This window comes from Chlamydotis macqueenii, chromosome 19 (genome assembly GCF_036417535.1).
Source record: "Chlamydotis macqueenii isolate bChlMac1 chromosome 19, bChlMac1.mat, whole genome shotgun sequence".
Lineage (NCBI taxonomy): Eukaryota > Metazoa > Chordata > Aves > Otidiformes > Otididae > Chlamydotis > Chlamydotis macqueenii.
The window spans coordinates 10701063-10728123 of NC_141574.1; the positions used below are offsets into that span (position 1 = coordinate 10701063).

The window sequence follows — 27061 nt, forward strand, 5'->3', positions numbered from 1 at the left end:
CCTTGCTCGGTTTAGGGAGCTGTGTTGCGGTTGCGTTAGGAAAGGGATCAGGGCTGGAGCCTTTTTCTTCCTGCAGTTGTTTTCTTTGTGCTGGGAATCCAGACTAGGGACGAGGTTTACTTTGAATTTAATTATGTATTTACTGGCAAAGCTGCCAAGAGCTGTCAGGTGTTTTTTTTCCTTTATTATATTTCTTATGAATCTAAATAAATTAATATTTGCAAGAAATACTTCCAGAGTAATTTTATCGAACAACTTCTTTATTGCCATGGGAAATCCAATGCAATTTTAATCTGAGACCGGTTCCGCTTTGCAGTCTAGCTGAGTTTTAGAGGTAGGCACTATGTGAGTACCGTGCCTGTGGCGTGTATCGCACATGTATGTTGTGATGGCACGTCGAGCGGGCTGCTGCAGCTCTGCGCCTTCTACGTAAGTGTCTACGCTGATGTCTTGTATTTGCAGTTAATTGGTTAATAGTTGATGATAATGAATAAGATCCCTTTTGCTGTGTTGCACTATTAAAAGCAAGGCAGGCAGTGCATCCAGGTGAGCAACGTAACAACAGCAGCCAACGAGGATGAGCTGCGCGAGAGCTGCAGCTACGTCAGCCCCTCCTTTACTAAAACTTCAGCCATTGTTTTTATTTCAGCAGTGAGTTGCTCCCTCCTCAGCAACCTGAGACAGCGAATGAAGTATGCACGCAGCGGGCCGGCGTGGCCGTCTTGGAAGCCCACTGTCAGATTGATTACTTAAAGCGCATTTGAAATCGAGTGCTGTACAGTCAGCTCTAGATCATTTTGCAATCATTTTTCATGTGCCAGTAAGTAAAACCACAGTGAATAACACAGCCGGTTGAAAATGGGGAAGCTACTCCATCCTGTAAATCTGCACAGACCTCGCTGTCTCTTCTCCCTGCCCTTGACTGCGATGCAATCATCACGACATAAATAACGACGGCTGCAACACAACGGAACGGCACGAGGGCTGCTGTTGTGAGTGCTGTAGAAATAAGGCCAGCAGTACTTGGAGGAGCTGCGCTCAGAGCTGAAATGGAGTGGAGCTTGAATTGATTTCCTTTTCTTCTTATCTGTCAGGAGAGAAGGAAAAGAAAACAAGACTCGCTATGTTTGTAAAAGCTTCAAGCAGTTGTCCGTGCCCGTTTGCATGGTGGTGGAGAGGCAGGCACCTGCCTGTTGGTTTTTTGGAGGCTTTTGCTGCCATATCCTCCCCAGACAGCTGTGGTGCTTGGTAAGCGATGAACTGCTGGTCTGCAGGTCTGGATGACCTGTGATAGTCCCTGTTTGGGAGCACTGGGCCGTGCTCTCGGCCACCCTGCAATGCGAGATGCAGCACGAAGGAGCACAGCACAGCTCGGAGAGCTGCTCCCTCTCCTTTCAGTCCAGAGTTTCAATCCACATGGATTCAGGACAAGGAAACGTGCTCCTTGCCCTCACTCCTTGCTGGCCACTGTCCAGATGAGTCTACTCAGAGGCTGGTGGATTGGCTTGCGAGATTTAGCTGCTAGGGTCCTCATCCCGAAAGCCCACGGCAGAAAAATGTACCCAGTGCCTGAACTCCCAAACTGATCGTGTCTCCTGGTCCTTGTATGTGCAAACCTCGTGGCTCTGGTCCTGCTCACGCTGTGGTCAGGGAGGATGGGGATTTCAGCCAAGCCAACCCACCTTCAGGCTGAGTCCTGGTGAGGACAGGGAGAAGGTATGGCTTGGTCAAAGACCCTCAGGGATGCAGGGAGATAAGAAACCAACTGTAGACTGTTTATTGAACTGCTGTGTCAGGAGAGAAGTTTCTACTTCATGGAAACATTCAAGGCCAGGTTGGATGAGGCTCTGAGCAACTGATCTAGTCACAGATGTCTCTGCTTCTTGCAGGGGGGTTGGACTAGAGGACCTTTGAAGGTCCCTTCTAACCCAAACCATTCTATGATTCTATGATTTCCTGAGGTTTTCTCTAAGTTTGTGAAGGAAAATGCCCAGAATTACTGAGTAGGCAGCGCATGAGCTCCATGAGGGCAGGAGACCCAGAGAAATAAGTTGCTTTGTGTGATCCCCTCTACATTCAGAACAGTTTCACGTACTTCTGTAACACCATATCTTCCTGCAGAGGACCTCGAACTGTTATTTACCCAAAGAAAGCTTACCAGAAGTGCGAGCTTCCATGTGGGGCTGGAAGAAGCAGATGTGAATGTGGGAGTTGAAAGCCCTTTCCAGAACTCTTGTAGGCTTGGAGAAAGGGAGGCATCAAATGGCTCTTCCAGCACTGGGCTGGAAGCATAGCAGGCAAGAAAAAAGAAGCTTTCTTTTATCTCGCCCCTGCCCACCACCTAAAGGCCACCACTTGAATCAAACCCAGATGGAAGACAAGGTTCTTTCCATGATTTTATTTTTTTTTCTTATCGACTCTTGCTGCACCTTTTGTTACGTTCAGCTTCTCATTTCTTATCTAGTTCCTTGCATGAATAAGATATGCCACATATTTCCCTGACATGTCTACCTACTATAAATACTCTGTCCTTCAGTGGAGAGAGAATATGGAATATATGTGTGTCTATATATTCTGTATGCATCTAGAATCCTAAATGCCATTTTTCCAATATTGTGTCTTTAATGGGAATTCACTGATTAGGTGCATAAAAGGCTACAGAAGATGACAGTTCCACTGTGCTCAGTTTTAATACAAAGAGTACTACGGTTGCTAAGAGACTGATATTTCAAGTTTGGAAATCTTCATCCACACTAGATGCATTATCTTGGCAAATTGGACTTTCTGAGTTGGCAGCAAATGGAAAAGAGTAACTTTTAAAAATAGAGATAATTTAGATGACGTCAAAGACATCTGGTGTCCTTTTCTAGAAATGTGAGACTGATCTATTTTGCTTGTGTGTATAAATCACTCTGCACCCAGTGTGAGGTTTTACTTATGCCTACGTTTGGGTCTGATCTGTTAATAAATTTCCTTTAGGTTTAAGATATTTAGCCAGGTGTGTTTTAACTAAATTAGCTTTATGTTTGTGACAAATAGTACCTGTCCACTCTGTGTATCTTGGAGAACCTCAGCTTTGTGCCTCTTCTAGTGCCCAGAAACACCTACCAGGCTCCACAGCGGCTCAGGACCATCACTTATTTACCCTCCTGGTAAATTTGCTCCCCCAACCCCGTCTGGCCCCTGGCAGCACATACTCAGAGTAGCGTGGCTGCAGACTTGATTACCACCTTGCTAATGGGCTGCCTCTCTCCTAATTGCCACCCTCAATTGGTGGGTGCAAAGAAAGGGGGGAGGTGTGTCTGGGCTTAATCATGCCTTATCATCCCTAATGCATTTTGGTCTTGAGAAGCGCCAGCGCTCCTGAATGGCAAGGAGGCTTTGAATGACAGCTGGGAATCAGCTAGGGACTCTCTCACGCCGTGCAGGAGAGGCAGAGGAGAAGAAACAGGGGAACTGGAGAAAGAACTGAAATGGGCAGCACAAGGCTGATGTGAGAGAAAGGGAATAAATTAGAAACTACTCAAAGATGGAGTGTGGGAGGAGATGGCACCAGGTTGCTGGGGAGAAGGATTACACGTGCTTGGTGAGCACGAGGGGCAGGAGAGGAGGGGAGTGATGCAGCCCAGCGAAGGAAGAGCACTCCAGTAGTGCGGCCAGGATGCACATGAGGAGAGTGGTCTAGGGAGGATGAGCGAGAAGAGGCTCAAACATCTGCCAGAGGATTTTCCAGCCGTAACCTGTATTGTGGTAGCATCTCTCCTGGGAACTCATCAGGGTTCCAGCACCTGAAGTCACATAGGTAAGGTGTAGCTGCCTTTGTCATCTTTGCACTTTGGCTTGCGATGTTGGGAAAGGCTGTTCCCCCACTTCAGGTGGTGTTCTGCCTCCCAGACAGAGATGGATGGCTGGGCGTAAATTATTTCCTCCCAAGTAGAGCTTAAGCTGGACTTCTCCACAGTTGGAAGGAACACATTTGAATTTTAATATAATCTCTGAAAGGCAATTGCAGCCCATGCTCTTGGTTATGTGTTCAGGTTATAAGATTTTATGTTATTTTTAGAAATGTTCATTTGTTCCAAGGACCAGGAGATACAGAAAGGGCCACTGAAATGTGAATATGAGATGTATTTCTAAAGTATCAAGTGAACAAGGAGTGAAATGATGATAAAGGCAGGTTACATGGTTTTTTCAAGCTTAGACAATGCGCTGTAATTGTATGTCAGAAGTCATTCAGGTTTGATATCATGCCAGCTAATTAAACCATCCTCTCTGAAGAGACTTACTGTACTTTCAACTTTTGCTGTTTCATTCTCGAGAACAAAAAACCTCTGAAGGCAGCTCTCGTGTTCAGCGCTCACATTGGCATTAGTTTGGACGGGAACCAACACATGCGAAATGGGAGCTGTGATCAAATCCTTGCCTTGTTTGATATAAACCAGGTTCATTTCCACCAAAGGTGGTGGAAGGAAGAGAGGGGCCATATGCCATCCCACATATTGTGTGCGTCTGCTGTCACTCATTTTTGGTGGCTTTTCGCCATTTAAATTTTCCTTGATCCATGAGCTATGAATCCTGCTGTAGTTTTTGCTTTTCCTTGAGTATCTTATCATTATGTGCCTTCCACGCATGTCACAATAGACAGTTCATAGATCGGCGATGGTGGGCTGTGCGGGAAGGAGGCAGTGCAGTCCACTAGTTAGTGGTGAGGAGCCATGTCATGGCTTGAAGGACCTGCGTCTTGGACAGTGGACCCACTTGTCAGGAAAGAGACCAGCTCTTGTAGACATCTCTCTCTAATACCAACATCTCATTCCTCCTTTTGGTGATATTCTTCCTATATCTTACTAAATGTCTGAAATGTTTAATTCACGGCAAAGTAGCATATTAGTAATAGCCAGAAATGAGGAGCTATGCTCCCCAGATCACTTGTGGCCTGTTGGGTGGTGCCCTGTAGGCTGACTGAAGACCACTGCTGGAAGAGCTGTGGCCAAGAGGAGTTGAAGATGTCTCCAAGCCTCCAGGGCTTTCATTCTCAGGCATGCAGTTTTATCATTCAGTGCACAGACTGCAGTGAAGTGCAGAGTTTACTCTTAAAGCTGGAAAATAAGAGCTGTTTCTGGACTAATTCAGGCTTTTCTGGGACTTCTGGCAACCTCATACAACATGGGATCCTCCCATGGTGTGTACAGCGGGCACTGACAGCTGTAGGGAGAGCTGGATTTTTGGTCATGGCTACCAAAGTGCCAGCCTTGCAGGAGGAGGCTGATTACACAACATGCTCTCCAGTGAGCACTGGCTGGAAAAAAAAAGTGGTACATTTTCATGAAAGCAGGGCGAGTAGGTGTCTACTGAGAGTCTTTGTAGCCTTTTCTGTAGCTAGGAGAACCTGTCTCAGTTGAATGACTGAAGTGGCTGGGGAAGTTTGGATCCCTTGCAGACAGTCCATCATCCTGCACCAGGCATCAAGCCTGCTCTGCAGTGTAAAATGGATGTTTTAACCCTAAAATATGCTTTTTTAAAAAATGTGTTTCACTGCACCAGCCAGAAAAAACAAACACTTACTGAGACTTTGTGGCCTGTTGACATTGGCTTCTTCAAAGCTTAAATATCTCGATGGGTAGAGTAGGCTCTATGGAGGGAGCAAACTGCCAAATCTGCCATCATATGGGTACCACTGTCAGAGGTGGGATGGGGAGGTGGGTGGACCTGGGCATGGTCTGGGAGCATTGCTCTTGGGTCTGATACATGAACCTCATGTGTAAATGTTCACTCCACTGTGAAAGGCTTCAGAGAGCGTTAAACCTTGGAGAACCAGAGCAAGGTTATTCTGCTAACCACTGTCCTGATCCAAACAGATCTGATGATCTTCAAGGGCTAAAATAATTAGATTTTTTTTTTTGGTGTCCCAGCCCACGTAGTCAGTACTAGCAAAGGGCTTGAATCTCATTTCTCTTCCATCATGCCAGCAATGTTTCTCTTCATTTCACCGGAGAAGGAGTTGCCAAACTCATTCCTGTCTTTGGGACAGGAAAAAAAAAAGAAAGGAAATGTTTCTGGAAGGTAGAAAAAGAAAATAACTAAATTCTTCAACATTATTTAAGCAATCTTTAAAGCTTGTGAGTAAATAAAGGTGGATTGTCTGTGCCTGCCTTCAACACATATTTTACAATTGAATTCTCAAGGACTGCTTTCAGGTCCACAGCACAGAAAAAGTACAGAGATTTATTCTTAGGAATACTTTATTTTTATGTGCCTTTGATATGCAGAAACCATAGATTCAGTCAAACAACCAGAAAGGAAAGAAACACAAATATTTCAGCTGCTCTTCTGAAATGCTTGGAAGATGTAAGGTTTCTAATACAAGACTGTTTTCTGCAAAAGAGAAACAGCAAAAAGAAAAGCAGAAAAGCTTCGCCTACATCTACTATTAAACACTTTGGAAATTAAAGCGCTCTCTGGATATGCAGGCAAAGTCTTTCACATCGTGAGGGTCCTGAGCAGGTCTCTCCATATCTCAGTGACATGACATGCTTCAGTTAATCTCCTTCAAAAATGCAACTCTCCAGATCACTAGAGTAAATTTGTTCCTATCAGTGAGCAGCTTTCAATTATCCATTTACATTTCCAGCTGTAGATGTTTTAAACCAGATTTATAGCATCTCTATCTGGGCATGGCTTTGTTCACAAAAACCATACCTCCCGTGATGAACAACAGCCAAACTAGTGAAAACAGACAAGGATAAGGCTGAGGTACTCAACAACTTTTTTGCCTTGGTCTATTACTGGCAACCTCTCTTCCCACACCTCTCCAGTGGACGGACAGGGACTGGCAGAGCAAAGTCCCTGCCACTGTAAGAGACGATCAAGTTTGTGACCACCTGTGCAACCCAAAATTGTCTCAGTCTACAGGACCTGCCAAGACGCATCCCAGAGTCCTGAGGGAATTGGCTGATGGAGTTGCCATGATATTTGGAAAGTGCTGGCAGTCAGGTGAAATCCCTGGTGACTGGAAAAAGGGAAACATTGCACCCATTTTTAAAAAGTGTGAAAAAGAGGATCCTAGGAGCTACTGTTCTATCATCTTCACCTCTGTGCCTGGGAAGATCATGGAACAGATCAGGTTCTGCCTGACCAAACCTAGGGACCTTCTCTAATGGAGTGACTACATTAGTGAAGGAGGGAAGAGCTACGGATATTGTCTATCTGGACTTCTGTAAGGCCATTGACACGACCCCTACAAGATCCTTCTTTCTAAATTGGGGAGATAGGGCTTTGAGGGGTGGACTCTTCAGTGGACGAGGAATTGGTTTGGTGGTTGCATCCAGAGGGTAGTGGTCAATGTCTCAATATCCATACGGATATTAGTGGCAAGTGGTGTCCCTCAGGGGTCTGTATTGGGTCCAGTGCTGTTTAATATCTTTGACAATGGCATAGACAGTGGCACCAGTAAGTTTGTGGATGATGCCAAACTGAGAGATGCAGTTGACATGCTGGAGGGACAGGATGCCATCCAGAGGGACCTGGACAAGCTTGAGAAGTGGGCCTATGTGAACCCCTTGAGGTTCAAAAAGATCAAGTGCAAGGTCTTGCATATGGGTCAGGGCAACCCCTGGTATCAATACAGGCTGGGAGATGAAGGGACTGAGAGCAGCCCTGAGGAGAAGGACTTGGTATTGGTGGATGAAAAACTGGACATGAGCCAGCAATGTGTGCTCGCAGTCCAGAAAGCCAACCGCATCCTGGGCTGCATCCCCAGCAGCGTGGCCAGCAGGTCGAGGGAGGGGATTCTGCCCCTCTGCTCTGCTCTGGTGAGACACCCCCTGCAGTACTGCGTCCAGCTCTGGGCCCCCCAGCATCAGAAGGACGTGGAGCTGCTGGAGAGGGTCCAGAGGAGGCCACGGAGATGCTCAGAAGGCTGGAGCAGCTCTGCTGTGAGGCCAGGCTGAGAGAGCTGGAGCTGTTCAGCCTGGAGAAGAGGAGGCTCCGGGGAGACCTGAGAGCAGCCTCCCAGTGCCTAAAGGGGGCTGCAGGAAAGGTGGGGAGAGACTCTTCAGCAGGGCCTGTTGTGATAGGACAAAGAAAAATGGTTCTAAACTAAACAAAGGCAGATTTAGACTAGACAGATATAAGGAAGGAATTTTTTTATGTGGAGGGTGGTGGAGCACTGGTCCAGGTTGCCCAGAGTGGTGGTGGATGCCCCATTCCTGGAAACATTCAAGGCCAGGTTGGCCGGGGCTGTGAGCAACCTGATCTGGTTGGAGATGTCCCTGCTCCTTGCAGGGGGGTTGGACTGGGTGGGCTTTCAAGGTCCCTTCCAACCCAGACCACTCTGTGATTCTATAAAACCCCGGGACTGGCTGGTGACTTTGTCTTTAGCCAGCATGTCCTGGGGTAGGCCTATGCGGATGCAAATGAGGCTTTTTGAGGTTAACTTAGCAATAAATATTCTGAAACTCCCTTTAATTTTCCTCCCAGTTGCAGCCTTACAGACCATAACCCGCTCCAGCAGATTATGAGCTGAGGGAGCACCTCTGGGATTTTGGACAGGATTTAGGAAGGAGATCTGTTTGAGTTTCACCCTGACCCCTGTAGCAACCCCCCTGACTTTGCACAGGGTTGCAGACCTGCTCAGGAGCCAGTTTTCAGCAGTTTGATGCGTGTCTGTGGGCAGCCTGAGTAGGCAGAGCTCCCCTCGTAGTTTGTGTCCGGCAGCCTGGGAGCCGCGGTCTAGCACAGTCCCCTGTCAGCGAGACAACAGGTTGGGGCTAGAAAATACAGAATAACAGAGCATGTCTCGTATGCCAGGACATGTGGCTGGATGCTGCCCGGAGATAAAGACCACAGCAATTTCCATTCACCTCCGATAGATCTTAATACGGTGTTGGAGTAACTTCTGCTGTTATAGATGCACCTTCATCCAGAGACAATGAACATCTCAGATAACGTAGCTCCAGGGCAAAATTCAGATTTTTTTTTTTGTGATTTGCAATGAGTTTTCTGCTATCTGCATAATGAAATACTTTGAAATCACTAAAAAAAATGCCAAAGCTGTATCAATTTTGCACGCGGGCTGTAAGCATCGCTGTGGTGCATTTCGGTGCTTCCTGTCCCTAAACGAGTATGTTCCAAGGATGCTTTGCAGTCAAGTTGGGAAAAGCTTTCTCAAATTGCTTGATACTTTCTAAAGCAATAAACTTGGACCAAAAAATATGGAGGGAGCTGGGGAGCTCAAGCTGATTACAATTCTTCTGGTGGAAACATTTTCCATCAGGAAAATGCAGATTTGATTACATTCCCTGTTGACAATGGCCTTTTCAACTGAAAATAATAGAAGAGCTTCACTTCAGTAATACTGCAATATTTCGTTTTGAATTTACGATTTCACTTTTTAAAATATTAAATAACACGGCCATGAAGTATTGGGACTTCACTGCAGTGAAGCCTTTTCTGGAAAACATTCCTCAGCAGGAATGATAGATGAGCTTTGTTTTCGTTACATAGCAAAGCCACCGAAAGAAAAGCAAAGCAAAGGTCAGATTATTACAGTATTTTCCTCACCTTTCAGCCAGAATATTTGAAATTAACCCTTTTGATCCCTTCTGGCCTGATTACGGATGCCATAAGGCAAAGGAAGAGGCAGCATGCAGCCGAGCTGCCCAAAACCCAACCGAGTGGTAATTGTAATTTATCACCTGGCAGAGCTCACGTTTCGGGCAGTGCCTCCATCACATCCAGGGCTGCTCCGTTGCCATTCTCCTTTCCCCTTCTCCCGCAATGAGCTCTCGCATCTGTCTGCATTACCGAGAGCTCGCAGCCCTCGGTTTTATCTCATCTTCAAAGCATCCTTCTTTATCTGATGGCGATTCTGAGTCTGTTCGGGCAACTGAGGGAATTTCCAGTGTAATTAATAGGTGTCAATGGAGGCGGTGGAGCGTTGGCGCTGCGGGGTTCAGGTGATGAGGAGCGAGGTGTACAGCCTGGCTCTTCTGTCAGGTTGTTACTGGTTTCTCAGGGATTTGTGATCGCATGAAGATCACCTCGAGGTAAGAGTGCTCAGTGGAGTTCGGAGACTGTAATGACTGTCAGCCAGAGAACGTAAAGGGGCACTCATTTTTATTGTGCAACTGAAAGTGAAAATAAGGGGGGAAAAACTAGCCCAAACTGAGGGAAAAATAAGAATCTAATTCACCACATCAGAGTTTGGGTTTCTGTTAATTAATAGCAGAAATTATAATTTGTCTCTTGTACCAAACAGAGTTTCTGATGTTATTGAGTGCTTCCTGGAAAGTTTCATTTTGAGATGGAGCTAGCTCTGCAGTTTTCCTTCTTCTGAGCCAGGATTGTTTGTAAGACCAAGCTCATGCTCCTGAGCCTTGAAATGGTAGAGAGGGAGAACTGGAGAGGGTGCATTGAAGTCAGATTTGGTTTGCTGAGCTCCTGTTCACAAGATATGCTCTCAGTGAAACAATTTATGTGTTATAATAACTTTGGCTTTTAAGGAGAAAAACTGTCTTGTTCTGGGATGGAGTAGATTCTGGGACTCAGGGAACAGAAAATGCCCAGAAGCAGGCGAATTTGAACTGAAAAACATTAAATCATAGGTATAGTGTGGCCCTTCCAAGGAGCAATCTCTCACCTTGCATGGTGGTACCGGAGAAAAAAGTAGGGAGAATAAATCCAAGGGCCAGATGATAAATCTGCTGATTGGAATGGGATTAGTGGGATGCTGAAGGTGTTGCTCCCATCTCACCTGGAGGAGCTGGTGGAAGAGCAATGAGCAATATCTCACCATGGCCTCAGAGCTGTGTGGGCTCATCTCATAAGTCCTGAGCAGCCACTGCCAGGAACTGAGATGCTTCTCTGGTCCTTAGTGTAACTGTAGTAAGGACATTAATTTGGATTTAATGTGCCACTGGGTAGCCATGTGGAAGTTAAAGGCAGAGGGACTGGGAAAGCAATCGAACTCCAGTAAAACTTGCCGCAGGTATTGCCTGTCCTGACTCGAGGATTGTTTCACGATGGGAAGAAGGATGCCAACTTATCTTCTTTGTCAGAGTCAACCCTCTGGGTGTTCCAGACGCTCCTAACAAATGGTCTCTGCATAGCTGTTTCGAGGACATTATTCTAAATGGCAGGTACCTGCATTTGAATATTGGGCAGTAAATTTCCAACAGAGAGTGCTCAGAGTCTAATTAAGCCACTTTTTCGAAGTCTAGGGAAAGAGCTCCAAATGATGGGAGAGGTTATATTTCCTAGGCAGTTATCACCAGGCGAGACAGCAGACTGAAACTCTTATTCTGGTAAGCAATGTATGAAGACTGTTCTAGCAGTAAATCAGTACAGGATGCAAATTATATATATTAAAAAAAAAAAGAAAAAAGAAAAGATGGGCAGCCATTATCTCTTCAACATTAATGTGAGTCGAGCCTAAGCAATCTTGAATCAAATCACTCTCATTCTCGGAGGCGCTCCAGGGCAGGGACTTAAGCTCATTACCTATTTATGTCCAGTAAACGTTTCACTTCTAGTGATGAATTGAGTATTGATGTCAGTAAACTAAATCAGTAGCTCCCAGATATTATAGCTTTATGTCTAGGCAGCTTAAAAAGATGTTGTGAAGTTAAACAATTCTGTACGTGGCTCAGCTGGTCCCGGGAGGATACGTACTGTGCGGGAGGTTCTCTGAAGTGGTGTAGTGCCATGGGAGGGAAAATGTTTTGTGCATGCTGTGTGTAAAGGATAAGAGAAGGATAAAGACTGTTTCCTAACAAAAAGAACTAGTGAAAGAGGAGACGGAGGTTTCTTTGCAAAGCAGTGGAAATCTGTTCTCTTCTTATTCACCTTTAGTAGTGTATTCTTCAGTTGTAAACAAAAGCTGTAGCATACATCTTAAATTTATCTGCTTTTCTTGTGGTGGTCTTCCTTCATTGTTAGGAGTTGCTTTTCCTTTTACATCAAGAATGAGCAATGAATTCTTACTCTACATTGAACACCCAGTTCTACAACGCTTCCAGAAAGCCTCACAAAAGCCCTGAGTCTGACTGCCCACCTTTGTGGGCATCGCAGAGCTGGAGAGGACCGTAAGCCCAACCAGCGCAGGGTCCACGCAAGGACAGAAGTGGCTTTCACCAACAATGGCTGGGTGGCAGCTGCCTTGCATGTGGGCCTCTCAGACTGTTTGCAAGGCATTTTCCAGAGGCTTGATAATCCATGACAGGAGAAGAGCAAAAGAAACACAAGAGGAGACTGTGCAGGTCTTGTGGAACTCTCTGAATTTACATGTTTTGCTTCAATCTCTGTGTCTGGAGGTATATAGCCCTCTCCTTTCTCTTAGCTGCAGAGTTTCGTGTGAGGAACAAGTCAAAAGAAGAGCGTATCCTGATCTATTTAATACCCCATCCAATATGCCTGTGGGCACACAGGGTCCCATGGGTTGTGCCAGGAGTCCAAAATACCCCTCTGGAAATGTCATGAGCTGCAGCACCGGCTCCACATCCAGCTTTTGCAGAATGACAATGATATGCAGTGGAGTTTTGCGTAAAATGCTGAGACCTTTAAAAAGATGCTTTCCATCCAATGAATAGAAATGAGACATTTGCTTATGCAGCCAACACCCATCCTAATGCTGCTATTTATAATGACTTGTTTGATTGTGGATGCTCAAAAAGATTCACGTTACGAGCTGTTTGGTTGACAGAGTGGAACCACAGAGCCAAGGATGCAGCAATACGTCAGGAGGACAGGAGATCTGAGCAAAGTTTTCAAACAGGGATTTGGCAGATGGTGAACCTCAGCACATGATCCCTCATGTAAAAAGCTAACATGAAATCACCTTGGTTTTATGCTGACTGCTGCAGTGTGCACTGAGATACTTGGAGTTAAAATGTTCTTAGCATGCAGGGGAGCAGGGGAATGAACTGGAAGAGGTCTCCGAAGCCGGTTCCTACTGCTGGAGGTGACTTGGTCACAGAAACCAAAGCTGCCTGGAATGGGTGAAGCCCCATTTTGAAATGCTGCAATTAGAATCATAGAACGGTTAGGGCTGGAAGGGACCTTCAAAGGTCATCTAGTCCAACCCCCTGTAAGGAGCAGGGCCATCTCCAACCAGATCAGGTTGCTCAGAGCCTCACTCAACCTGACCTGGAACGTTTCCAGGAATGGGGCATCCACCATCTCTCTGGGCAACCTGGGACAGTGTTCCAGCACCCTCATTGTAAAAAAAATTTTCCTAATATCCAATCTGAATCTATCTCCCTCTATTTTGAGACCATTACCCCTAGTCCTTTCACAACAGGCCCTACTGAAAAGTCTCTCCCTGTCTTTCCTGTAGTTGTTGAAACATTGTTCTAATTGTCAGGCTAAATTTGCTCATATCTATTTGTTCGTAGGGCGAGATTACTCTTCAACTGAAATAACATCTCCCTGCCCTCCTCAGTGTGCTGCAGAGATCAAAGCACCTCCATGAGCCGAGTCCTGCTGTTCTCTCACCTGGCAGCCTGGCCATTTGCATCCTCTCTGACCTCCTCCTCACTTTTTTCATTCTGAGTTCATCCCTCACCACTCAGGAGAAGCCTGAACCTTTCTCAGGCACTGGAGACTCGATTGTTGTGCATTATTCAATGGTGAGGGCCACAGCACAACATCTCCGACACCTTGCATCCTTCCACTGGTGTCGGGAGGAGCTGGAGGGGAGCACTGCTTGTCTCCTGGATGAAATTCTGGCTGCAGCAGGGAAATTTCTAGGGAAGAGTAGAAGCTGGTATTTTGCCAGATTCTTCTGACAGCTGGCTTTCAGCACTGACCTTCCCTGACGGCTCCATGTGATGCTGCAGGGCGTGTGCGATCACATGCCGCTCAGTGCGCACCGCTCGCAGAAGGGGTGCAGCCACGTTTACGAAGCAGCTTTATGTGAAGACGTTTGAGTGCTGCTGTCCACACCGGCCTGCCCTCGGAGCAAATATCCTCAAGTGTTCCCCATCCAGCCCCTGCTGCTTGCACGAAAATCTTCCATTTCAGGGAGTATGGAGGAGCAGCAGATAGCCTTTATGTTGCGCATTTATATGGTAATGGGGTGTTCCTGCAGATTTCTTGGCAAGTGTTAAATATGTTTGGGAACATAACCACAGGAAATGTCATTTCCACAAATCATTTATTCCTGGGGAAAAAAAAAAAAATCAGCCAAATTATGTATGAAAAAGTCCCTGTAAGGAAAAACAAGACAAGGCACTTAGTTTTGAGGCAGACCTCTCTGAGCTGAGGCACTTCATCAAGTTGACTAGCGCTGGTTTGCTTTGCCCATTCGGCACAACTCTGTCTGCCTGAGCTGCTGTGACCCTGAGGCCGCTATTAAACCCCCCGGGTGTTTATGCCCCGTTTCCAGCCGCATGCTTTTGGTGGTTTTGGTGATGCTGGCAGGACGTGGTGCCTAAGCCTTGGCCAGATGCTGCAGCCACTCAGATAGACGCTACTCCAGGTTACAGTGAAGAGTTTGATCTGGGGATGCTGAACTGTTTTGCTGAGATTGAGAATAACCAAGTGAAATATTTTGACACTTCCAATTGGAATATGTTGGGGGGGGCATTTCCATTAGATGAAAAATGTAGTTTTTTTGACACTTCATTGCAATTTGTAGGGAAAAAAAAAAAAACCAAGCGTAAGAATAGCAGATGGAGGGATGGAAATTTCCATTTTTTTAAAACAGACGTAGTAGTTACGAGACTCACTTAACAGTTCACTCAAGGACGTGCTATTTACAGCTTTTAGATCATCCAGTTTGTACTTTGGTGCCCAAACCTGCAATTAAGTGAATGAGAAGACTTGGAGGATTTTGGGTGGTGGTGTTTCTTCTCTTATCGTACTAATGAAAATAACCACGTAGGACTCTGATTGTGATTAGGGTGCGCTTGGGGTGTGGTAGTTACAGTGTAATTACACAATTTATTGGGTGGTGTTTATACCCAGCAAAATAACCCGAAACCATCTGCAGCGCCCAGGGGGAGCTGGTGGACACCAGTGGCTCAGGCTGAATTTACTTCCCGGAGAACAGTGATTCATTCTCGCTCAGGAAGCAAAACAAGAAATAATGATGGTTGCCTCCAGTTACAGTCAGAAGGGAGCCATCGGTAAATAAACCTGCTGCTGGACCCAGAGGAGGAATGAGCCGGGGCGGCTGGAAGGAGCGCAAGGTCAGGCTCCTGTGGGCACAGAGAGGTGTTCAGAAGGGAAGGGCTGGAGCGGGAGCGGTGTGAGTGGGCGGGCGAGGACGTTGTCTTTTCTGGATGCGGGTGGAGAGAGTTAACAACTTTCTAGGCTGGGTGTCAGGTCCAACTTGTCAGGTCTATCTTATCAGAAAGATAATGACCAAAAAAAAAAAAATCATCCTTTTCCCTGGTTCTTCCCTGCTTTCTTCCCAGAGGAGTGTGGGGGTAATTGAACGGCCATGTGCTCCGTCATAGGGAAACTGGAAGGTGCAGCTGTTAAATGTGAGGAAAGAGGGGGAATTAATTAAAAGCAACGCTCCCCCCCGCCCCCCGCCGCCATTTGAATGCTCAAATAACTCTGAGAAATGAGTGCTGCGCTCTCAGCTTCTGCGGAACATAAATCCTCACCTGGGGAGAAACCACTGAGCTAAACCCTCCCTGAGCAACGTGCCCTCAGGCCCAGCGCACCGTGCCCGCCTGGGCCCACCGACTCTCCGGCGAGGGCCCTGCTGTTCTGAGGTCTTGGCCTGTTCACACAGCACTTCTTCCTTCTTGCCGGGCTCTTTGTCCCAGCGACTCTTTCCAGCCCTGTATTACTTGGGAATTTAATTAACGTTTTGTCTGCTCCTTCTTTGAGATCATTAACAAAGGCATTAGGATTGGGCCAGACGCTGATCCCTTCTCTCCCATCGTTTGCGTGAACGCTGCTCAGCGCTGAGCGCCGCGTATGGTCCATCTGACAAGGTCTCCTTGCTGCAGCCTTGCTTGCGGGTGCTGTCTGAATTAATTCTGGGACTGAGATGGTTTAGTGCTGCTGTCAGGTGAGCACTTTTGTGTGGAAATCACCTTGTATCGAAGAGCAGTATCGCTTTTTCCAGGGGCTGGAGAAACTGAGGCATGGAGAAGAGCACTCAGGTCCTAGCCTGGGCTCCTTGGGAAGAGGTGACACTTCCTGAGGGTCAGGCCAGTGCCATCACCAGCAAAATGGGATACTTTGTTCTCTAAATCTCTCTGTATTTTCCCATCTTTTCTTTTTCCCCCCTTTTATCCTCTAATATATTCCTATGTCACCTTCCTATATTCAGGAGTAAAAGAAGATACTGTATAGTGGAGTGGGGAATAAATATTAATATTTGCTAATGCCCGAAGAGAAGTATAATACGAGTATATGTGCTCTGTTCGATGTGGAGGGCTGCTGCCAGGCAGGCTGGGCAAGGGGAAAGGCAGCTGCCAGGGCACCATCATTACGACACCCACTCCCCCTCGTTATCTTTACTCTTTCTTTTAAAGACAGGACAGGGGTCTGCTTTTCTTGATCAGGGTAAAGCATCCCAATGCAGAGCAGCTTCTAGCCAAAATGGAAGAGGTCTCAAAGTTTCTCCCAAGCCCCAGCGATGTCTTTGTTGAGAGATTTACTCCACAAACCACATCTGCTCCCAGTTCTGAGCCAGGAGCATCAGTTGCCATGGCGACTTCTTTGGGAGAGTCATATGGGGAAAGAGCTGATGTATTTTTAGCTTTGGGTAATGAAATTTAACAGCTGGAAATAAAGGTGAGGGCCAGCTGGGGTGCCACAGGTTCATGGACTGGTGCTTGGAACCAGCGGTGCCGATGGGGAGAGCTGGTGGGGCCATGTTTGTGAAGGACGCCCAGGCCTGCGACTGGCGCCTGGGATGCTGTGCAGGACAGCACCAGCGAGTACGTCGGAGAAGAAGGAATCACTATAAAGAAAAGCTGATAAGGAGGTGGTGTTACACGTAAAGATAAAGAGGAGGCACCGGCTGAGGTCATAGCTGCTTCGCGTACAGTGTGTTCAACCTATAAATAGCTCTTCAAATATACCTCTGCACAAGTGCTATTTGTAGACTGAGGAGTGAAACAAGCTCCGTTAGGGGTCAGCAGTGGAAGTGTGAAGGATGTTTCAGGCTTCGCCAAAAGTTCAGGTTTCTGACAGGTAGGGAACAGAGCTGGACCCCAAATGTGTGGGAGTTTCTCCTCTGATGGAGGCTTAGGTTGTTAAACGCACCCTCTGAAACCAGCGTATCTGAAGAGGGTACTCACTAGAGGCTGGCATTCAGATATTCTGGTCAGACGTAATTTATTCATGTAATTTGGATCAGTCTAACTCGTGTGTAAACTTTTCTGAAGATAGACTCATATTTTATTTTCTAAAATACATTCTCAGCTCCCTGCAATATTTTTAATTCTTTCATCTTCAGCTGTCAAAAGTTTATTTTAAAATTAATTTATTTTGATGTAATATTTACTGTGCTTTAGCTTTCAGCACAGCATACGAAAATAGATTTCACTACGGCTGGCAGTGCCTAATGGGATTCGTTCCTACTCCAAAGGCTCTTTGCATTGTGTACCAATACTTCCAGCCGAGCTTGCTTTGAGCAGCCTCACCATCTTTTCATATCACCGGGCTTACGCCAGCTCAGGCTGGCAGGGAGACAAGGGGAAGTATTTAAGTGTAAGGAAGCCGCAGTTGATGCATACATGAACCCAAAGCGTCGATATTACAGATCTGGCCCAATATTCAATGGAATTAATAGAATCTTCCATTTTTGCGTGAGCAGGCTCTTTGACTGGATTAAAAATTGACTGGACCTCATTAAGATAACTGCAGTTGTGGTGAAGATTGAGCAGCAGGTCGCGGAGGTGCCCTGGCCCTGGCACATCACCAGGGTGTTACCCGCGGCACGGAAACCGGAGCAGGCTTTGCTAACATGCTGCTGCTGTTGAGGGAGGTGCCGAACTTCAATGGGAGGTGATTTAGAAGCAGCCTTTGAATTGTAAAGCTTTAAATAACCTGTTAGAAAAGATGTCACAGAAATTATTTCCTGATGGGTTGTGATGCTCCCAGTTTTTTCCCGGGCTACCCAGGGCTGAACAAACTTTTTAAATCCGATCCATTTCATGATACAGAACAGACTATTTTTTAATTAAATTGAATTCCCCCCCCCCCAAAAAGCCTACTGAGTTTTCCCTCCCACTTCTCCAGTGAAATTCTTTCACGTGAAGATTAAACTCTAAGCAACATTGCAGTGGGCCCTGGCATGCTGGGTTTTCATATATCCTCATTCCCAAAGGAGATGTGATAAAGCATCCTGTGTTTTCCTCCCAACAGCATAGTGCAAAGACTCTTGAACCAAAACTAAGAACTCAGCACCTCCTTCTCTCTCCACCTCCAACCGAATCCTTTCAAGTGAACAGGCTCCTAGCTGGCTGAAACGTTAAAATTTCTCTGTTTGGCATTTGCACTGGGCAGATCTGGGGAGCTTGGTGGTGGGATTTTGAGCTGAGAGGTCTGCGCAGAGCAGGAAACGTGGACAGCGGTCGAGGCAGCGGATGCGCGGGGTTCTGCAGTGCGCTGCACGAGTGGAGAGTGGCTGTGAAAGGCTGGAAGGGGGAGATGCCAGAATTAAAAAGCAAAACAAAGTCAGATGTCAGAAGCTGAGGAAGAATGATGGAAGTGATCCCTTTGGTGCTGTCAGCATTATTGATCTGAGGCTGCTTATTGCTGTAAAACAGTTATAAGTTAGAGAAAAGCCATGAAGAGGAGTGAGAGATGGAAATTGCCTGGATATGGTTTAAAAGATGTACAGAAGACGTACATCCCCGTTTATCGGACAAGGGAGAACGCGTGCAGCCAGGCTCTCGCTGCAGAGCTCCGTACCCCTTGGGGGAGGCAGTCAGCACCCGACTGCTCCTGTTCACATAGTTTTGCTGGAAAAAGTCAGAGCTTTTATAAAGTAAATCTGCCTCGCAGATGTGCTGAGGGGCTTGGAGAAGGGCTGCTGGAGAAGGGCTGGGGTTTGCTGTGCAGCCACATGCAGGGAGGCTTTACTGTGGCTCGGATGGCTCACCCACAGCAGTGCAGGGCAGATGCTGCAGAAAGAGATGGGCTTCAGTGTGCAGTGAATACATGATTTTGCACAGAGTATTTAGCACAGAAAACAGGCAGCGGGATGTTGTTGTACTTACCTACCTGCACGCAGAGGCGTGCGTGCACAAGTGCACACATACACATATACACGTGTGTACGGACTTATCACAACTACACTGACTTGAAATGATCAAATATGCATCATTAACATTAGAAAAGGCAATATATGCTGCTTCTGTGTCCCACATGCTCAAATGCGTTGGCCAGGGAGTCCTGCATCATAGTAACTCCTTTTTCCTTCTCCTTTACAGAAATCCGTGAAGCTTTCCGGGTGCTGGACAGAGATGGGAATGGCTTTATATCCAAGCAGGAGCTGGGCATGGCAATGCGTTCCTTGGGATACATGCCCAGTGAGGTGGAGCTGGCGATTATCATGCAACGCCTTGACATGGATGGTAAGTCCTTGCTGTTGGTTCTTCTCTGTTCTGGGTGGAGGGAGCCTTTCCCGGTGCACTGCAGCCCACGTTTTTGGCTCAAAGAGTTTATAGCCACCAAGGAAGGACTAGGGAGGAAGCCATGAAATGCTGCCTTTCACCACAGCAAGGAAAGGACAGATGACCATGAGCTGTCAACCACCCATAGATAAACCCATCTCTCAGGCAACTCACACAAAGGACATGGAGCATATTTTATTTGACTGGCCGATACACTCAGGTGAAGAGACACCAGCTCTTGCAATCTTTCTGTGCAAAGCTGCAAACGGTCTTTTGCAAGGCCGTTGTAACCTTTCATTTCTGGGCAGCACCTGGCCCAGCGACCGTTACTGGGAGATGACTTGGGCGCCCAACCAAGCAGAGCTGCCCAGTCCTGTGGCCTCACTGCTCCTTACAAGTAAAAGATGCTGTGGATGGGAGCTGTGCTGTGTCATAATGAAGTGTTGATGGTTTTTGAAGGAGAAGTTTAGAAGGGTGGAATAATTTTGAGCAAAGTCCTGCTGTGAGAGCTCGTCAAACAATTACTAAGAGGTAATAAAAGAAACAGAACCCACCATTAACTGAAAGAGAGAAATGCAGCGTCAGGATGCTGGAGCCAGGGGGGACTTTTTAACTGCTGCAAAGCTACAATCAGAGCTGATCACAGTGACCAGGCTGTCTTTAAAATGTCCTTGGTCAGAGCAGGGAGACTTTCCTGACGCTTGAAACGCACAGGGAAGCTGGGATGCGGATCTGACCGCCTCCCTCCCTTCTGCAGGCGGCTGAAGCAGGGTGGAAACTCTGCGGAAAGTTAGGTGAAATCATGCCAAATGAGAGCACCGGTCCAAAGGCGGATGCTTGGCAAACTGATGTGATGCCAGCATCCTCGGGGAGACTGCCGAGAGCAGAGCCTGTGGGAGACGGTGGCAGCAGGAGTGAAGCTCTCCTACCTCCCTGGGGACATTTGAGTCGAATGTCTCCGTGAGACGTGTGGTACAACTGTTCATCAGGGCAGGGGAAGAGAGGAAGAGGTTGTCAGCCCGCTTGGGGATGTTCAGCATCTCCCCTATAGCAGGGAGAAAAAGTAAGGCAAAACCTGGCGGATGGAGAACAGTCGTTGAAATGATCTCATTCCTAAAAGAAAAGGAAAAAAAAATCCATTACTTCTAAAATCAATTTCTCCAAAAATTACTGTTTGCACCTTGTTATGTTCTGCTGGCTTTTCCTAGCAGACCAAGTGATTTCTCTTTTGGTTTTGCAAAGGCCAGGCTCAGCATGGTGCCAGTTCATGGGGACTTTCACCGAAACTCTGCGCTTTTTTGGAAAAAGCTGTGGACTTGGCTTCCAGTTTTGATTCATCTCCAGTTACTCCCTGACTCTGGGTCTCTCAGACTTGAGACTTTGGCACTCTTTCGTATACACTCCTAGTGTGCAGGGACCCGTAATCAGTGAGGTGGAGTTAAGATGTGGAGTAATGGGCTGCAGATGGAAGGTGTTAAATTCCTGTTTGAGACCTTTCAGAAAGCTCGCTGTGTTTTCTGCAGAGATGGGAGGTGATCCTCCATCTCTTCCAGCTCAACAGTTCCAACAGCTCCGAAGATACAATCTAGTCGTCCTGGGTGTTTTTATTGTTCTTAGGTCTCAGCTGCCTGTTGTTGTGCTATTTTGAGCAAAGGGTTTGGGGGCTGGACACAAGTCTGTGCTATGTGAAGGTCAAATGGGCCACATATTTGAAAAGAGACAGCATAATGGGAAATTCCTTAGGCACTGAGCAAACAGGGGAATATTATGGGAAAGATTTACCTTGCCTATCGCTACGTTTTCTCTGATGGATTGTCTTCTTTTTTTTTTTTTTCTGGGATTTAACTTGAAATATACAGTAAGCACCAGCAATAGCTTCCTCCTTCCTCTCCCACTGTGCGTAAGCATCATTCGGTAGCAGGGCTTGAACCCAACGAGCTCCCGGGGATGTCGGTCATGCCCTGCGCTCCCAGAGACAGCCTCACCCTCCTTCCCAAATACTCCTGTTGAGGGTTGCCCAATTTTTTCAAGGCTTTGCCTCAGCATTTGTTGGGTTGGAAGCTTGTCTGGATGAAGGGGCACGTTCAAGGGGGAGTCCCCTGTGGTCAGGAAAGCCAAGGGGCAGGCGGTAATCCTCCTGTGCATCCCCCAGCACCTGACATGAATTACGATGTGACAGCAGGTAGCATAGCCAGACGTCCGTTTCTCCACGCAAGGCTGCTGCCAGTGTCTGCTAATAATGAGGTAATACAATTGGCAGCGGTTTATACTTAATCTGAACCAGCCTGAACAGATCTAGTGCAAACATACGTTTTTAATCAGAAATTACCTTGGGAGTGCATTTTCATTGCAGGATGGCAGAGCGGCTGTGTCTGCCATGGCTTATTTAACTGATGGGCTTCAAATAATAAGCAACCAAGAGCTGGTCTGAGTTTGGTTTTCATTGCAAAGGCTCCTTTCCATGGGGATATGGAGGGAGGCTCAGCCCTGTCTGGGTCAGGCTCAGGAGACATTTGTGCTGTGGGAGCCGGGTTGCTAGGTTGGACAAAACATGTTTTAAGAGGAGCTTTTGCAGTGTATGCTGGAGTGGGTTTTTTTGGCTGAGCATAAACTGGTATGACATTTCACACCTGTGTGTCACCTTCTGCCACTAAGGATCTCGCCGAGCTCGGTGAATAATGCAGAGATCGACTCCAGAGATGCCCAAAGACAGTCGCTTCCGGGGCTGTTGCATGCAGCTGCTGAGTAACACGCAGCGAGCCTTCAAATCAGGGCAGAAATGAAAATGCATTCCATAATGCATCCCATTTGAAGGCAAAGTATAGTTAGTTAGAAAATGCTGCTTGAACTTGAGTGAAAATGGCAATTGCATGGCTTGGGTTTTGCCCAGGAACTCTTCACAGGTGTCACCATAGAGGTGAGCATAGAGACGGTGGATGCCCCATCCCTGGAAACATTCCAGGCCAGGTTGGACGGGGCTCTGAGCAACCTGTTCTGGTTGGAGATGTCCCTGCTCCTGGCAGGGGGGTTGGACTGGGTGGCCTTTACAGGTCCCTTCCAACCCTAACCAATCTATGATTCTAATTCTATAGAGCTTTTAATGCCTCCGTGGCTCTTGAGTGCTACCATCAGCCCTCCTTTGCAGGCGACATACCAGTAGCCCTGGATTGACAGGGTGGAAATGAGCACAATGAGTGGGTGTGCCTACTGGGAATGTCACTGGGTGGTGCTGAGGATGCTAAAGAGCTTCCAAATGTCCTCTAGGTCTCAGAGCAGCAGGAGGGGACTCCTGCCTGTTGGAATCACAAGGATGTGGGTGGTCCTGTGCCCTTAAGCCCACGGCACAAGGAGAGACTTGGGTTACTTATCTGCTGGCCTTTGATCTCATGGCATGGCAACGCTGCCACAGGGCTGGGGAAGAGGGAGAGAAGTTTAGCTAAGAAATGGTACGATGGGACCCCAGAGCGGATTGGGGCTGGTAAACAGAGTGAGACACTTTTTCCTGTTTACAGCCAAGTGCAAACTAACAGCAAATCCTGTATTAATAAACACCAAAACCAGCTTCCCATTTCCAGAGATGGCTGTCAAATATTCCTGAGCGGCTGACTGCACGGTTGCCCATTAGCTTGAGGGTTTTTTACCCTAATAGCTGAGGGGAGTTTGGGCCACTGGGCCAGGAGATGTTTCAATCCCGTGTTGTGGCCGGAGTGAGTGGTGGGAGCTGGTGGTGGCACGTGGGAAGCTCTCAAGCATCAACATGCCTTGTCCTGAGGATACCCCACAACCCCACAAAAAATCGGGCTCCCAGCTACGTTTGACTTCTTAGCACAGCTTTGCTGAATACAATTTCTAGTTAACATCGAATTCTCACCAGTCCTCCCCGGAAGAAGGCTGGAGTATCCACTGCTTTTCCTACAAACCCCTTCTCCACCTTTTCTTCCAACTCTTTGCTGTTGTGCATGGTGTGCTTCACCCAGGGGCAGAGGAACGTAGCTGCCACAGGGGGAAATATTATTGTTGGCATTAAAAAAAAACTGAATTAGGGAGAAAAATGAGAATATACTTGGAATATTTCAAGATCTCAAGAGAAAATTTATAAAACATCAGAAAGAGCCTTTTATGAACTACCAGTATTGCTGTGATGGGGGAGAGGAAAGTACCAAATGGGAACAGAAGGCAAAGGGTTTTTCTGTGCAAAAATGCCTCTTTTAAGGAAGGGAGGTGAGGAATGGTGGTTCCATCACTCAGAGCATGAGATTCACATTAGGCCAAAGCTTTGCTTACGTCTTAATAGAAGTGATGCATGACTGCATGCCAGCAGAAGGTTTTTCAGTGTAGCTGGGCATCTATCCAGTGTGCTGTGCCTTACAGGGACATATTGTTTGCTTTTAGTTTGGAAAGAGAGGTCAGGTTTTACCTTAGTTTATACCCTTGATTCGCTTTATCCTTAGACATAATTCGGTATTGCACGAACGTAAACATCGCAGACTAAGAGAGGTGCATACGTCTCTGTCTGCAATCTGGAGAATGACCTGAAATGTTCTGCCAATATGTGGAAAGTAAAATATTTTATATATTTATGTGCTGGAAAAGAAATTATTTGTAAATTCTTCCAATTGGCAGTAACGCTAATAGAAACGCAGGGAAATGGCACATTAAATGTGTTGCCTTATCTGGGATGCCTATTCTTTAAGTAGATTTTTGCAATAGAATAAATGAATGTGTGACTTAAGTGTCAAACTGTTGTGTTACAACATAAGACACTTTTATCTGAGGAATAAAATAAGCACTCAGTGTACTAATTAGAGGAGCAGCTGGTTTTCAGTACCCTGGAAAAATAACTTCAGGCTAATACAAGAGGAAAAAAAACCTAGTGTCTCAAATTGTTTATTATAGTACAAATAGGAAATACTTTGATCAAGCAAAAGACGAGCTGGTTTCATCAGCGTTCAAGCGAGCTACCTGTTACCTTTTATCACATTATGTGACACGTCAGCAGTAGCAGTGAAAATACAGCTGTGACATCCTTATGAGCAATGAAAAACTTGGGAAAGAAACCCCACTTTAGAATTCTGCGTATTCCCAAGCCGCTTTGCAATGGCTCTTTGTGAAGCAGGGATGGAAGAGGAATAAAAAAAAAAAAAAAAAACAGTAAGCTGCAATGGTTGCAGTGGGGTTGTGCATTTTCATTGTCCTGCTATGCTTTGCCTGCAGAAGTTGTGCTGCCCTGTACAGCGAGGTGCCTTCATGCAAATTTGCTGTTGTCCCCTTTGAAAAGGGGAAAGGGATGATGCCTACGTCTCTCATGGCGGCTATCTGAAGCCTCCACTGATGGAGATCTTCAGGAGATCTCTCTGTCTGGGCAAACATTAGAGCAGCCTTCCAGTACCTAAAGGAGTCCTACAGGAAAGATGGGGAGAGACTGTTCAGCAGGGCCTGGTGTGACAGGACGAGTAATGGTTTTAAAATAGAGGGAGGTAGATTCAGAGTGGACATCAGGAAAAGAAGTTTTACGCTGAGGATGGTGGAACATTGGCCCAGGTTGCCCAGGGAGGCGGTGGATGCCCCATCCTTGGAAACATTTCAGGCCAGATTGGACGGGGCTCTGAGCAATCTGATCTGGTCGAAGATGTCTCTGCTTCTTGCAGGGGCATTGGACTAGGTGATGTTTGAAGGTCCCTTCCAACCCAAACTATTCTGTGATAAACCACAGCAACATAATTGTATGGCGTCAAGGGATGGTGTTAGCACCCTGTCTCCCTAGAAGGCGGTTCTCTGAGCTGTTGCTCTGCTGCTGGATCGGGGTTTATACATAGATGCTGCTTTGGTTTGCTTCCCCACACGAGGGAAGGGACATCAAATTTGGGCGCTGCACTGGCTGGAACACGTATGCCGTGTCACAGCGATGGGAAGAATGGGAGGACCTGGACTGGGAGACCCAGAGAGAGAATAAATATCTCTTCCAAAAATTAAGTGCTAGGCTTTCCCCTACGGCCTGCAGAAGGTGAGTCCCTTGCTCTCAGACATTGCATGGCCAAATGGTTGCTTCTGTCCAGAAGATCCCCCTGCATGGGACAACGGTGACATTGGCAAGCTGAAAACATTTCATCTTTCTTTTTTTCTCTCCCTCTCTTCATCTTTTATTTGAGTTTTTTCCTCCCCACTTTACTACCATGGATAAATTCTTGTGTTTCAACATTTCAAGATGAAACTGTAAAATAGCCTAGGCTGCTGGAGATAACACAGAAAAGGTTTCTGGGTTTAAAATGCAAAGTTAGTAGGAAATGCATGGACAGGCTGTTGCAGACTTCGGGTTTGTCCTCTGTACTCAAGGGCCTCAGATTTTTATATGTGAGAAATTATCTAGCAACATTTCAGCATGGTTGTCCTTTCAAATGCGTTGCTGAGCCGAGAAACTTGGTCAGCGAGATGGATTTGATGAGACTTGTCTTTATTTATAGAGGGCACTAGCTTCGTGTCTGCTCCGATTTGTAAAATGGAGATTATCACATTACGTGCTCTCGCCCCAAAGAATGAAGAGTAATTACCGTTGCTGGTGAAGCCAGTCAAATTTGCAGCCTGGTACCGGGAAGAGGCTCATGAGCAACATCAAATTGTCTCTTCGACACAGTGCTTGGATGGCTGAGTGCGGCTGTGTTGAGCAGACAGGACAAGAGGGAATGCTGAATCGCAATTCTCTCTGCTAAACTTGTCCACCCTGTGCTCTAATGGGGCAGAGTCCCCCGCAAAACACCACATGCCACCCCTGATCCGGCTCATGCAGGCACGCCTTGTAATTTGTTCGCATCCTTGTTTAATTTTATTTATTCCTTAAAACGCGGTGTTCCTCGTATTATGATTTGGGTTTCACAGAATGTGCGTGCCACAGGGAACGCGCATATTCCTGTTTTAATGAGCCTGTGACTTGCTGGGCATCTCAAGGTTGTGCCGAGCTGTCTGATAGCTGCTGCGATGCACGCAGAGCGCTCCTGCTATTCCCGGGGCCTGGGGAGCACAGATAATTAAAGTCTTGGGTAGTGGGGATGTGATTTAGCCCTTCTCAACCCATTTGGCAAAGGGATCAACTGGTTAAAACTTGCAAGACAGAAGAGTTAGAATCATAGAATCATAGAATGGTTTGGGTTGGAAGGGACCTTTAAAGCCCATCCAGTCCAACCCCCCTGCCAGGAGCAGGGACATCTCCAACCAGATCAGGTTGCTCAGAGCCCCGTCCAACCTGGCCTTGAACGTTTCCAGGGATGGGGCATCCACCACCTCTCTGGGCAACCTGGGCCAGTGCTCCGCCACCCTCAGTGTAAAAATTTTTTTCCTAATATCTAATCTAAATCTACCTTGCTCTATTTTAAAACCATTACCCCTCTGCAAAGACTTGCAAAACGAGCCCTCTTGGTTTTACGTGCCAGCTGCTTTTCAGAGGAGAGGGTCCCAGGGGCCGTGGGCCAGTCAGGGCTGGC

The 27061-nt window shown here is 46.8% G+C and overlaps 1 protein-coding gene across 3 annotated transcripts in view; it reads left to right on the plus strand.

The window, feature by feature from the left end:
* CALN1 (calneuron 1) overlaps positions 1-27061 on the plus strand; it is a 126581-nt gene that overhangs the window by 34239 nt on the left and 65281 nt on the right. For all 3 annotated transcript variants that reach the window (XR_015260669.1, XM_086763294.1, XM_086763293.1), the window contains exon 3: positions 19404-19547. Coding sequence is in view for 2 of the 3 variants with exons in the window: in XM_086763294.1 (XP_086619420.1) it covers positions 19404-19547 (144 nt within the window). In the remaining variant the exon portion in view is untranslated. The remainder of the gene's footprint in view (positions 1-19403; positions 19548-27061) is intronic.